We start from the raw sequence: 14,970 nt of genomic DNA on the forward strand, positions 1-14,970 counted from the left end.
AGATTCATCCAAATGTGTGGAGAAGATAAATAGAAGAAATAAAGAAAATCCCCCCAAAAATGAGTAAATACTCACATAAGATGAAGAGTGGACTAAGGACCAAAGGAAATACTCACATAAGATGAAGAGTGGACTAAGGACTAAGGAAATACTAAAAAAATGGATTTTTGACACCTCACAATGGGAATTCCCCCCTCATGAAGGAGGCGCCTATTTCACATGTGTGGTGGAGTTTTAATTATCAAAAATTGAGATATTTCATCTCTCCTCTCTCCTCCTAATTCAAGTCTAGTTCCAAAAAGTAAGCTAAATTGACCTAAAAATGGTCAAAAATTGACCAAACTGATCTGGAAAATTCTAGAATCAGTTTGCTTGGTTAGGAGCTCACTTTTTCCTATAAATAGAAGCCTCCCCCTTTGTTGAAGCTTAACAGTGTTTTATGCACTGTTACTCTACTCCTCCTCCTAAGAGCTCCCTGAGTGAAGTCCCAGGACACCTAAGGGGAGGATCCTGGAGGGTTCTGACCAGGCAATGCACGGGCTCGCGGTGCTTACGACACCCATGTGTATGTCATAGAAGATATATATATATGTATGATGACGAGAAACTTATTGTAATCTGTTACTGGATCGCGTTGTGCTGACCCACTAGTCTCAACGGAGAGTCCAGAGTGATACTGTTTTGTGAGAAACAAGGATTGAATGGAAATTTTGAGTTGTGACATATGTACCCAATAATTGATTATCAATGGATTGTTTTATAAATTAAAGTTTAAAAAGGAGTGTGTGCATATCTGTATTCTAAAGCAAAAGTTAAGAAAGGCATTCAATTATGGATGGGTGGTACTTGTCTGGTTCTACCAATTCCAGTGGTTGGGCGGTGGCTAACCCATGGACCGGATGGGCTAGAATCAATAGAGTTTTAATAATAAAATTGATTAATAGGATTACGCTTAGAACTCGAGTAGTTAATTAGAATCCTGAAGACTTCTCTAAAGAATAAATCAACGGTTGTGCTGCCTGATTCAATTAGGAAAAAAGTGTTGATTTCTTCCAAAGTTAAGTCTGTAGTAATAGTTTCCCTTCTATTTGGTTTTATCAAGATAAAGGTAGTTCAATATCTTAACCTCATTAAAAGAATTCATTTAAGAAAATAAAAATGGTGAAATCGTTCCCGCTTTCTGGGCATGGAAAATTTTCCCGGTTTCGGTTTTCGGAATGACCACCGGCTTAGTCTCGTGCCCGGACATTCGAGGGCGAGGCCCCGAGTGAGAAACCCTGCCCCGCGCAGAGGGAGCTGCTTCCGCTGCTAGCAATCGGGAATTCGGTGCGCGGAGGGGGCAGTAGGATCCCACAGTTGGTATCAGAGCGCTGTTGTAAATTTATGTAACAACAGCAAAAATTGCTTAAAAATTTTAAAGTAATTCTGGGAAATAATGTTTTCGCTTGTTAATATTATGTTGAAGGAACTTTAAAAATTAAAAACTCATAAATTGAATTGGAATCTATAGATGGATACCCCAAATCTATCTGGCATTCCTGAACTCTCCCAGAGTCAGGATATGATAGCCTTTGCATTTGAGCACCTCATCAACTCTACTACGACCTTGGAATTTAAAACCAAGGGCCAAATCGCCAATTCTCCGTCATTCATACTCCAGCTGAGTATCAGGGTAAGCCTTTTAAGCTTTTGATTAATTCAGGAAGTAATCATTCTTTCATTTCTCCTGGATGCTTGCGTAAGCTAGTCTTAGATCAGAAATCAGGGAAACCTATGCAAGTTGAATTGGCAAGTGGGAAGATTCTTTTCACTCACCTTGAGACAGATCGTATTCAGGAAGTAATCATTCTTTCATTTCTCCTGGATGCTTGCGTAAGCTAGTCTTAGATCAGAAATCAGGGAAACCTATGCAAGTTGAATTGGCAAGTGGGAAGATTCTTTTCACTCACCTTGAGACAGATCGTATTCAGTTCAATCTAGATGAGAATTTAATTGACTGCTAGTTCAGAGTTATACCTTTGGGAGTTGTTGTGACGGGATCCTTGGAATGGATTGGCTCCATAAAAATCAAGCTGGTATTCACTGTCAATGGAACCATTTTCTTCTGTGACCTTCACGGAAACAAAGTTCAAGGAACCGGAAATTCAAGATCCCCAAGCCTGCAGTTAGTAAAAGCTTCTAAGTTACTAAAAGGACTTAGAAAGAAGCAGCGCATTTATCTTGTCAAAATGAATCCGGTAGACTCAAAGTTAAAAGCTAAAGAACCTGAATGGTTAAGTGATTATGATGATTTATTCCTAGCAGAGCTAACAAAGATGCCTCCAATTCGGGAAGTAGATCATGTGATAGAATTGACCCCTAGAGCTCAGCCAGTAGCCTTGCGCACGTATAAAATGCCAGTTCTTGAAGCCATCAAACTCAAGGAATAGCTTAGACAGCTGTTGGAACAAGGGTTTGTAAGACCCAGTGTTTCACCTTGGGGTGCGCCAGTTCTCTTTCAGAAAAAGAAAGATGGAACGCTAAGACTATGTGTGGACTACAAAGGTCTCAATCAGCTGATAGTTAAGAATAAGTATCCTATCCCCAGAATTTATGAGCTTCTGGACAGGCTAAGTGGAGCCCAGATCTTCACAAAGATAGATCTCAAATCAGGGTATTATCAAATCAGGATTAATGAGCAAGATATCTCGAAGACAGCCATCAATACTCGGTATGGGCATTTTGAATTCACTATCATGCCGTTTGGATTGACAAATGCCTCAGCTACATTCAATCGCTTAATGCAGGACATTCTCAGAGAATACTTGGATGATTTTGTTCTTGTTTTCTTTGATGACATTCTGATTTACTCAAAGAATGCAGCTGATCATGAAGCTCATATCAGAAAAGTTCTTGAGATTCTAAGGAAGCACCAACTCTTTGCAAAAAAAAGAGAAAATGCACTTTCTCCGCCGACCATGTTGAATACTTGGCTTTCTCTTCCGACCATGTTGAATACTTGGGCTTTCTGGTATCAAAAGATGGAATTTCTTCAAATTTCGCAAAAGTAGTCCAAGCAGTCATCATAGATTGGCCTGAACCAAAGACAGTGAAAGAAGTCAAAGGATTCTTGGGATTGACTGGTTGGTATAGAATTTTTATACCAAAGTATGCTCTCATAGCTTCCCCCCTGACAAATCTTCTCAAGAAGAATATTTCGTTTCAATGGTCTGCCAGGAACCAGAGTGCTTTTGATAAGCTGAAGACCGCCTTGGTAACCAATCCCGTTCTGAAGCTACTAGATTTCTCTCTACCCTTTGAGGTAGTAACTGATGCCAGTGGTTTTGCCCTGGGAGGTGCACTCATGCAGGAAGGTCATTCAATGGCCTATGATTCCGAAAACTTGGAACGCATGAGAGGAATTATGCTGTCCACCACGACCTGGAACTACTTTCAGTAGTTTATGCCCTGAAGTTGTGGAGACATTGCCTACTGGGTCAAAGATTCACTTTGATGACAGATCATCAGAGCTTAAAGTGGATCTTCACTCAGAAGGATCTCAACATGCGCCAAAGAAGGTGGATGCAGACCCTGTAGGAATTTGATTTTGAAATCAAGTACCGCCCAGGCAAAGAAAACCCTAATGAAGGAGGCGCCTATTTCACATGTGTGGTGGAGTTTTAAATTATCAAAAATTGAGATATTTTATCTCTCCTCTCTCCTAATTCAAGTCTAGTTCCAAAAAGTAAGCTAAACTGACCTAAAAATGATCAAAAATTGACCAAACTGATATGGAAAATTCTAGAATCAGTTTGCTTGGTTAGGAGCTCACTTTTTCCTATAAATAGAAGCCTCCCCCTTTGTTGAAGCTTAATAGTGTTTTATGCACTGTTACTCTACTCCTCCCCCAAAAGCCAAGAACTGTGAATTTCTTAATAATTCACTAGTTTTTGACCATTCCCTCTTCTAAAGATTTGGTGGCCACTCTTGTTGCAAACAAGAGTAGATCCCTCAAACTATCAAGCCAAAGGAAAGCTCCCAGAATTCATGTAAGTTAGAAATCTTATATTTTCCTTGACTCTTTTAATGGTTTTCTAATTTTTGTTTTGTTGAAATGATAATCTCATGCTATGCCTTGCTGGAAAGGCTTTCCCCTTCTCTCATTCTTAAAATCAGCCCTTCTTTATCCTAGTTAAGTGATCTAATAGTTGGAATTAAACTTTTCATATTGTTTCTCTTTTAAAAGTTAAAATTGATTAGTTTAGAGTGCTTAAAACCAATTGGGTCAAATTTTAAGTAAATTAAAGTTGGAAAAATTTAAAAATGGTCAGCCATACAAAGGAAGTTATGGTGAAATTTTCTAAAATTTTGTGAAATAAGTTTCATCTTTTATTATTCTAAAAGAATAATCCCTATCGTTTGTGTATTCTAAAAGTGTCATTTTAATTCTATGCATAGAAAAATGCATAGTAGAAATATTCTAAAAAGTGTTATTTTCATTAGATATAAATTCTATGCATAGAAAGATGCATATTGGTTATTTTTTTAATTATAAAAGAGTGATTTTCATTAGATATAAATTCTATGCATAGAAAGATGCATATTAGTTATTTTTTTATTATAAAAGAATATTTTTTTATTATAAAAGTGTTACTTTCATCAAAATGGATTTTTATGCATAAATAGATGCATAAAAGAATTTTTTCATTATAAAAGTGTTACTTGCATCAAAATGGATTTTATGCATAAATAGATGCATAAGAGAATATTTTTTTTATTATAAAAGTGTTACTTTCATCAAAATGGAATTTTATGCATAAATAGATGCATAAAAGAATAATTTTTTTATTATAAAAGTGTTACTTTCATCAAAATGGATTTTTATGCATAAATAGATGCATAAAAGAATATTTTTTTAATTATAAAAGTGTTACTTTCATCAAAATGGATTTTTATGCATAAATAGATGCATAAAAGAATGTTTTTTAATTATAAAAGTGTTACTTTCATCAAAGTGGATTTTTATGCATAAAATGATGCATAAAGGAATTCTTTTATTGTAAAAGTATTTCTTTCACTAATATCAATTTTTATGCATAAAATGATGCATAAAAGAATTTTTTTAATTGTAAAAGTGTTGCTTTCACTAATATCGATTTTTATACATAAAATGATGCATAAAAGAAAAAAAAATTAAATTGTAAAAGTGTTACTTTCACTAATATTGATTTTTATGCATAAATAGATGCATAAAAGGATTTTCTTTTATATAAAAATGTTATTCCCATAGAAGTTGGATTTTATGCATAAATAGATGCATACAGAATTTTTACATCAAAATAAGAGTTCTCTTTAATCCTTGTTTAAATCCCATGAATATAGGTAAATGAATTAAGTAAATACTCTGTGAAAGAAAATTTTACCGTTTCATATTCTCTAGGATGATAATGAGAAAATTTAGAAAATCTATCGAAGTCGAAATTTTAGTTAAATGATTAATTTATCCCTCATAGGAATTCGTGATTAGTTTTGAATTCAGTTAAGCAAATAGTCAATGAATGAAATTCAGTAAAGTAGTAATTGAAATATTACCCTTCGATAAAGAGAGTTCAGAGAGAACCTTTCCAGTCTAAAAACCTGAATCAGACTATGACCAAGACATAACTCCTTCGTCAGTTTCAAGAATAGACGATGTGACCAGTTCAGCAAAAATCTACACTCAAATCACCCACCAAATCTGAAACTAAGTTGAGATCTTTGATTTTTGATCAGAGGATCAAGATTACAGAATTCGAGGAATTCTGCTTGGAAATCCAGACCTGTGATCTAGAAGTCTTGGGATACAGATTTAAGACATACCCATTGTATTCAAAAGAAAATCAAAACTGAAAACTTGCATAGAAACTCTGTTCTCTTAAAGGACTGTCTTACCCAGAATGTTGGAGAGAGCATTTGGTATATGTGTTTTTTCTAAGGGAAGTTTGGTTGCAACAACTGGTGGGGAGTGTTCAAAGGACGGCTCACGCGGCAAAAACCTACCCAGGTCTTGACTAGCCTGGGTATGGTGTAAAATGGTGTGCTTTCGGTATGATGGGCGGGGGCCGACGAAGCGGTCCCTAAGTGAAGTGCCAGGACACCTAAGGAGGATCCTGGAGGGTTCTGACCAGGCGATGCACGGGCTCGCGGTGCTTAGGACACCCATGCGTATGTCGTGGAAGATATATATATGTATGATGACAAGAAACTTATTGTAATCTGTTACTGGATCTCGTTGCTGACCCGCTGGTCTCAACGAAGAGTCCAGAGTGATACTATTTTGTGAGAAACAAGGATTGAATGGAAATTTTGAGTTGTGATATCTGTACCCAGTAATTGATTGTCAATGGATTGTTTTATAAATTAAAGTTTAAAGAGGAGTGTGTGCGTATCTGTATTCTAAAGCAAAAGTTAAGAAAGGCATTCAATTATGGGTGGGTGAGTACTTGTCTAGTTCTACCAATTCCAGTGGTTGGGCGGTGCCCATGGGCCGGATGGGGTTAGTAGGCTAGAATCAGTAGAGTTTTAATAATAAAATTGATTAATAGGATTACACTTAGAACTCGAGTAGTTAATTAGAATCCTGAAGACTTCTCTAAAGAATAAATCAACGGCTGTGCCTGATTCAATTAGGAAAAAAGCGTTGATTCCTTCAAAGTTAAGTCTGTAATAGTTTCCCTTCTATCTGGTTTTATCAGATGAAGGTAGTTCAGTATCTTGACCTCCTTAGAACTCGTTAAGAAAATAAAAATGGTGGAATCATCCCCGCTTTTCGGGCATGGGAAATTTTCCCGGTTTCGGTTTTCAGAATGACCACCAGCTTAATCTCGTGCTCGGACATTCGAGGGCGAGGCCCCGAGTGAGAAACCCTACCCCGCGCAGAGGGAGCTACTTCGGCTGCCAACAATCGGGAATTCGGTGCATGGAGGGGGCAGTGGGATCCCACATTATACTTTCATCATGGTTATGTAGCATTATATCCATGTGCATATAAACATGTTGCACAAGGACCTCTATTGCACCATTTGGCTCTCTATAGAACTCCAAGATCCTACAACTTTCCTATGCTTATTAGGATCACCAATGTCTTTTCATTTTACCTTGAATGCTCCTCGAGTGTTGGGTCTCATCGTGATCCATTCTAACTTCTTGAACCCCTGAGGGATCTAGCTACCCTCAGCATCCTTCATGTTGAAAATCTCCACACTTTCAATACTACACACATGTTTTCTCCTATAGCTCATTACAAAGGGAGAATAAAACATTATTACCAAATAAAATTAAACTTTAAAAATATGTTGTGAACCTCAGTTTTTCTTGTAGTCGAGTTGACAAATAACCCTGTAAGTTTTCACAAATGACATCATGGTCAGTAAGATTCCATAATAGATAAACATAATAGATAAACATAACAAACAAAATAATATCGCAAATAAATCATGATTAGAAAACATAGGTTAAAGAAGTTTACCAGACTATTAAGATGGAAGGAAAAAAAGGTTGAGAGAAGAAGAAGGGAAGATGAAGCATTGTATGAGTGACACACTTGTAAGAGAGGTAGGAAACGAAGAGAACAAAGTTTAAATTGTGGAGAATGTAAAACTCGAGTTTCTTCTAGTCTCTAGACTAGTTTTCAATCAGCCTCGCCATGTTTCCTAATATTCCTTCTGATATACGTTATTTTTAAAGTTTGGTAGGTGGTATTTAAACTTGACATTCTTCTATTTTTTGAGTTTTATGCCAATATATTTTATTCCTCTTTTTTGAACTTGAAATTATGGGGCCCACTCTGACAAAAAAATCCATGTTACATGGATCTAAAATCCAAGCGCTCTAATTGGCTAGCCTTATATTTTTTAAATGGGCTCCAAAAGGACCCATTTGGAGTTTGAATTTCCCCTAATACTAAATCTATGTGCTAAGAACAATGAACCAAGCCATTACTGTAATTCGTAAAAGTTGGTGGTTGTCAAACAAAATGTATAGACTTAAAACTAGTACTCATTTTAGATGTGTTGTGTCATAAAGCTAGCGATGCTTCATTTCTAAGTTCTTGTTATTACACCATAAAGCTAGTGATGTGCCATTTCAAAGTTCTTGTTATATTACATGTTGATAAGATCAAAATACATCACTAGTAAAATGTGTTTAGTCATAAAACTAGTGACATTAAATTTCAAAGTTCTTATTATTACATCATTGGTATGATCAAGATCAATCAATCAAGTTGCAAGTTATGAAGTTTTGTTTCTTTTCCGTGCAAGGGATCTTTTGTGTATAGAGTCAAACTAACATGTGGGTTCTAATTTTTCCCCACAATCAACATCACACATTCCAAGAGATTATTTCCAACCTTGTCTCCTCTTCAAAAGATGAAAATAAGTCCACTAGGCCCACCTTGCTAGTCTTGTCTTTAATGCCACCTTATGTGAACACTATGAGCACACTAGATCCCCACCATATATAAGTCTTAAGAACACCTTCCACTAAAAACTAACACTATGATCCAAACTTGGAGACACTGTAGTTGTGAGACTCTTACCATTGAATAAATAATAATTTTAATAAATATGCTTTAAATGCCCAAACAAATTTTAACACGAATACACATAATAAATTTTAATATGCATACACACAATAAATTTTAACATGCATACACAATAAATTTTAACAAATGTGCTTTCAATGCCCAAACAAATTTTAACAAAAAAACATAATATTTTTTGCTACAATTGTTTAGAGCCACACTACCATTCAAACATGAGTTCCTCAAATTGCAACTTGGGATTTACACAAGCTTTCATTTTCACATCAAGCCTTAAGCACACAAAAGCTTCATAAAACTCCAAACAAGTGTCTTGGGGTTTACAAAGCTCCCTTAACAAATGTTAAATTTTACGAGTGCATTCCTTCTTAGTGCCCTTGGGAAGAGTGTTACCATGATGAGCATAGGTGCATTGGGTTTGTTTGTGTGGTAAGAAATAAATGGTTTGGGGAGAGTGACCCTACTTATGTCTCCACATGCCAAGTGGAAGGTTTAAGGTCTAAAATCTTGATCTTGATATTTTTTGGGAGTGCACGTTGCCATGGTTTATGCATAGGACGACGAGTCACATGTAGGCAAAGGAACGTTAAGTGAAAGTAGCTCTAGTTTTTCAAAGTCACATTGGGGATAAATGCACATGTCACATGTTTATTAGGTAAATGAATAATGTTAAGAGAAAGCAACAAATTTGTTGTGTTAGGTACATTCCTAATGAAATACATGTTTTTCTATAAGGGATATCCTATATCCCCGTTGTGGGTAACACCACACGAGGACTTCAAGGAAGTGTACATAAATTATTACGAATTCACAAGTGTCCATAGACACCTCATCTTGGAGCTTTTCAGATTTCATTATCACACAATAGCAAAGGTCCAATCAATTATTCCATGTAGGCAGACAAGGTTATAACAAATGTGTCCAAGATGAACACTTTAATATCGCATAAAAAAGTGAAGTTCCTTAGATACATCATGCACTTATTCATGGTCTAGATAATATGTGTGAAAGGTTGTTTGGAGTTGAAGCTGGACACACCCCTCAACGTGAAGCACTTGTGCCCCCCCAAGGGCATTTGCATGCTTTGTTGCCCTGCATTATCAGCAAACAATCCTTAGTAACTTTATGTTGAATGCTAGAAATAACGGGAGAATCTCCCTCGTCCATTCCTCGTCCATCAGAGTTTTTACCTGACATCACCGCGTTTTCCTTCCCATGCCTAGCTTAGCTTTGTAAAGGCCCCAAGAAGGAGAGTGCATAATGGTGGAATGTAGCTTCTTGTTTTAACTCTCATGTTGGCGGTGTTGTCTAACATGGAGTATCCATGTGCCACCAAACGTCTCCATACTAGCACATGGGCATGCCTAGAGTTGTGAGACATACTTGGACAAGGTTGCTTTTTGATGTGCACAACTCATTGTCAAAGCTTATATATGATACTTGGCTTGGTTTCCAAAGAAGAAAATTTGAGAACAGGGCTTTATATTTATTGCTTTGGTGTGATGTGGCACATGCCCTTACACATGGTACTACCTAGACGATGCTCATAAGATCACCTTTTGGCGCTTGCTCTGCTGACCCTTCATGTGACACACAATCAAAGCCCCCATAAGAACATCTCTTGTTGGCAAGGGTGCCACAAACTGATACGTTTGGTGTTTAGGAAACTTTAGGTCTTGGCCAATGTCCAAGCAGACTGGGTCTTTTTGCTCTTCCATGAGGCCTTGATTGACACGTTGCCTCATTGCCAGCTCGGATTGTGGGGCCCCTTCTCTTGACCAAGGTTCTAAGGCTCTAACCCTGGCGTGCTTTGACTACCTCTTTAAAAGTTGACATTTTAATTTGCCTATAAAAGCCTTTTGAGAAGCTTCTAATAAGCTATTGTCAGCAATTAATTCTATCATCATCATCATCTAGCCCTTGTCCCCCTTTATACCTGTCTCTTGCACAAGTACCACCCTCTCCATAGCCATAACTTCATCTCTTCTCTCACCTACCAGCAAGGTCTGCTCACTTAGTAACAGTATTTTCTTGTTAAGAGTAGATTACCTCTAACACAGCTCATCTAAATACCTCTTTCCCTGCCCCCAGTAGCCAGATTTGAGACTAGATTAGCTCTTAATTAGCTCTCAACATGCTCCCAAGCCAAGATTTGGGTAGTATAGCTCCATATCTAGCAGAGGGGGCAGAGTTGCAGCTCCTCAGATCGATTTCTGCTAGAGAAAATCCAGTGAAGAGCAGCAGTGGTGTGTGTGAGAAGAGGAGGTCCACTTCTTATGATGAAACCCATGGCCAGTTTGCATGTGTAGAGAGCATAGAGGAAGAGTGGTTCTCTGTGGATCAGCCAGAGCACAGCAACAAGAAGGATGCAAGCAAAGCAAGCTCCTGGCACAGCCGAGTGTGGAGGTTTGCCAAATGGAAAAGAGGCGCCAAAGGCCAACATACAGAGGATTCCAGCTTAAGAGGCCTTTCTGCAGTACACGAGAAAGAGGAGAGCACTGTGCCCAAATGGAAGAAAGTGCTCCTCCGCCTCAAATCCAAGGCTATGAAGGCGCACAACTCTGCGATTTGTACATCTAACCTTGACTTGCAGGTAGCTAATTACGATCAGGTGGGGATTAAGAGCAAAAACCCAGTTCAAGCAGAGAAGCAGAGGCCATACTCTGTGTATCCGGAGCCTGTGCCTCGCCGGAGCTCTATTACAACGCCCATCTGGGAAAGGCGACATGTTGCCGAGCCTGCAACACTTGACCTTAGGAACCTCAAAATTACTGGGCTGAAGCACCTGCCAAGGCCCCACTAACACAGAGTTTAAGAACCCAGATTAGGGCCGTTAATGATCCTGTCTTTTGCTCATCTACTCTCTTACCTTTTCTGAAATGCGGGATTACCACATGTATTGATCTTGATTTGGATAATACGGGTTTGGTTTAGTGGTGGGCACTCAATTTTGCTCATTATCTCTTTGGATTTCTCGATTTAACCCCACTTACTTGGTTTGCCTCCATTCTTAAACTTGTAAAAGGGTTCCTTTTAATCCCTTATCTTCCTAGGCTCTATTAGATACACCTTGGAGCTTCTGTTAATACTTTTTGGAATCTATATCACCGTAGGATTTTATTTTTTTCCCCAATAACACGTCTCTTCAATTTAATTATAAATATTCAATCCTCAATTTTCAAAACTTTAAAAAAAATGAACATTTTAGTACATGTTAGAAAATAAGTGATGAAGGATACTAGGGGAGGTATGCACCTTACAGGTAGAAGTCTTACTAAGGTTACGAGAAATCACTCTCATAAATGTTAGGAAGTAATGAAAACCTAAAAAGGTATTCACCAAGCATAGTAGATTCCCAAGAAGAAGGCGCCTACTTCAAGCGGGCATGTGATGTGCATAAAATTCTTCAATCAACATTGAATGAGCCTCAAAACAAGGGAGGTGGACTTAGAATTAAGGGAGATGATTAGGATATATTTAGATAAGGATTAAGCTAAACCATGGACTAATGATGATGTACCTCGGCCTATTCAAAGGTCTCCCATCTAATAAAGCTTGTGTTTGTTGGATCGGCTCAATCACTCTCAACTTGCTAATTTCAAGTTGGTATCAGAGGCTACCATCATCTCTTAGCCATCTATGTACTCTAGTATGCTTAACTAGTAAATGCCATTTAATCACTTTGTTAATCATTTAAGCCTTAATCACTTTGCTAATCAAGTGTTTTCCTCTTCTACCCATTCACTCAAATGGGCTCAATCAAGTGATTGGAGCGCTTTTATCAAAGATTTAGACAACCCGCAAGCTCACAAGAGCAAGGAGATCATCTACATCAGCTCACATCAAGCATCCGAAGGATCAAACCACCAGGAGGCATTTTCAGGTGTCTACGTTGACTAAAAATGAACTTAGGAATTGGTACAAATCATATTTTTGATGTAATTGAACTCTAAGAATCTTTAGATATCTACTCTCTGTCTCCATTTTCATAATAAAAAGTAAGTAATTAATGCTTAGTTAAAGTGTTAATCTCAACTATTGAGGGTTTAAATCTCTAGTTGAGGTGTTTATATTCCTCTAGTCATATTAGCACTCCAACATCATTTGGGAGCTCAAATCACTAATCCAAAACATGGTATATTTTTATATTTTTGCTTAAAATGGTAATTTGCAACATATTAGCACTCCAACATCATTTGGGAGCTCAATCACTAATCTGAAACATGTTATTTTCCTATATTTTTGCTTAAAATGAGATTAGTGCATAATTAGTAGAATTTGGGCTTGCATTGGTCATATTTATATTCATATTGATTGTACAAAGGGTAGAGACTAGCCTTGACATCATTCAAGTGCTAAGATCCCCTTCATTTACATAATCATGGCCACATGATTGATACTAAAGAAGTTCACTAGTGAGGGATTCCACACATGACAAATAAAAATTAGGTATCTACTCATGAGAGAGAGTTTAAGGGGCATTATAAAACGGGAGAGAGGAATACTTGGATTTCAGAGCTGAGATGAATAGATGGAAGAATAGAGATGAAAAAGCTATGTCAACCATTACATTGGAAGTAAGCGATGCAGTCATACACCACCACATTGCATTGGGGAGGAGAACTCCAGAATAGAGATGAAAAAGCTATGTCAACCATTACATTGGAAGTAAGCAATGCAGTCATTACACCACCACATTGCATTGGGGAGGAGCATGGGATGAATTGGAAATTTTTTTGGGGGCAAGGGTAAAGAACTCTAAAATTAGCCTTAAAATTAATTTTTTTAATTTGAACATGAAAGTAAATGATTTTTTTCCCGCACATGTCAACAAAATGAAGAGCATTCTTATGCTAATTAGCTAGTATTGGCTCCCCTATAGAAGAAGAAGAAGATATCATTGCCATCTTAACAAAATGCATAACAAGTGAAGAGTTTGGGCCATTCTTCCCAACCCAAACCTTGAAGGTGTAGAAGTTGTACTTATATGGAGGAAGACCAAAAGATTAAGAGTTATACCTACAATGAAAGAACAAGCATTCTTCCACAAAGGACTTATAGGTGAATTAGCAGCTTTTTTCCTAGCCAAATAATGGAAAGAAATATTGGCAAATTGACTTACTAAAAACATTCTAGAGAATTTTTATATGATGGATTCTTGTGCAAAAAACTAAAAATGATTGAGAATTCAATACACGGTAGACTCAAAAGACTGCATGGGAGAATATCTTCCACTTGTAGAGTTTGCCTACAACAACACAATTCATGCCTCCACGAGGGAGGCCCCGTTTGAGATTATTTATGGCAGAGTGGTCTTGCTACCCATCCTTCGTACAAAGGATGAGATTTTTGCAGCTGATGAGTATGTGCGTGACTTGGATGTAGCCTTTGCTCAGGTGTGCGGACAGCGATTGCAAGGTCACAAGATAAGCATAAAAGGGTAAGGAAGCAAGCAATCTGAGCAAGGAGGAACAAAGCTATGGAAAGCTCTATCTCAACTTCAATGCCTTCATAAGTGCAAAGAATGGGGGGTGGAGAAGGAGAGAGAGAAAAGGAGAGAAAGCAATCTAAGCAAGCAATATTCAATCTAAATACTCATAAGCAAGCATCAAAGAAGGTAAGGAAGCATGAAAGCTATCACCACAAGAGCACAAGACTAGAGTCAATTGTGATAAAATGGGATTATGTGATTTCTCATTAGTCAAAAATAACTTATATACAAGCCTCTTATGTACTATGTCTGACCACCCAAGGAATGATGTATGGAAGCCAAAAGCTAAATGACAACAATGTCTTAAGCTATGCATAATTCAATAGGTTAACTAATGATTAGTCATCATACGCTCAGTGATATCCCAAAATCTTATACATTAAGTGTGTTGCGTATAGTTACAAAAGATGGAATGTAATTGTGACCACATGTATGGAGTAATGTTAACTAATGTGCCTAACATATCCCCTCCCTAATCACTTTCCATCCTTGAAATCAACATTGAGGCATGGAAAAGAACTTGGATATCGTACTTGTGGTGACACTATTTAGGGTTCATGTGGAAGGCCATACGAGAACATCTTGTATGGGGCCTAGAATTTTGTTCAAGTCAAGATCTTACCTTAGCCTCGCCAAAGAATGTATCATTAAGTCTTTCCTTCGAGCCATAAATGCAACTTCACATGTGCGTATACTAGCTCTCGTTTATCGCATGCTCACTCTTGACACATCAGAATGCTCCTTTATTAAAAAGATGCAGGGAGAAGAGAGCTTGAGCTCTTGCAAGCGCACACACACTCACAAAACCCTAAAAGAGAGCACACAAGGTGAGAGGCTGAAAATCTTCTTCTTCACACAACACTCAACACACCATATACAAAGATAAGAGTACACTTACTATGAAAGGTACTCAACCAAA

At 37.5% G+C, this 14,970-nt stretch overlaps 1 protein-coding gene across 1 annotated transcript; it reads left to right on the plus strand.

Annotated features, from left to right (window-relative positions):
• The first annotated feature begins 10,381 nt into the window (after positions 1-10,381).
• On the plus strand, positions 10,382-11,685 carry LOC147620150 (uncharacterized). Its single transcript, XM_086772701.1, has one exon. It carries the CDS (start codon positions 10,695-10,697, stop codon positions 11,361-11,363), a length of 669 nt encoding a protein of 222 aa, XP_086628827.1. The 5' UTR covers positions 10,382-10,694; the 3' UTR covers positions 11,364-11,685.
• The last annotated feature ends 3,285 nt before the right edge of the window (positions 11,686-14,970 follow it).

The sequence above is a fragment of the Cibotium barometz genome, chromosome 32 (assembly GCF_041138505.1).
Source record: "Cibotium barometz isolate CiBa-2024 chromosome 32, ASM4113850v1, whole genome shotgun sequence".
Classification (NCBI taxonomy): Eukaryota; Viridiplantae; Streptophyta; class Polypodiopsida; order Cyatheales; family Cibotiaceae; genus Cibotium; species Cibotium barometz.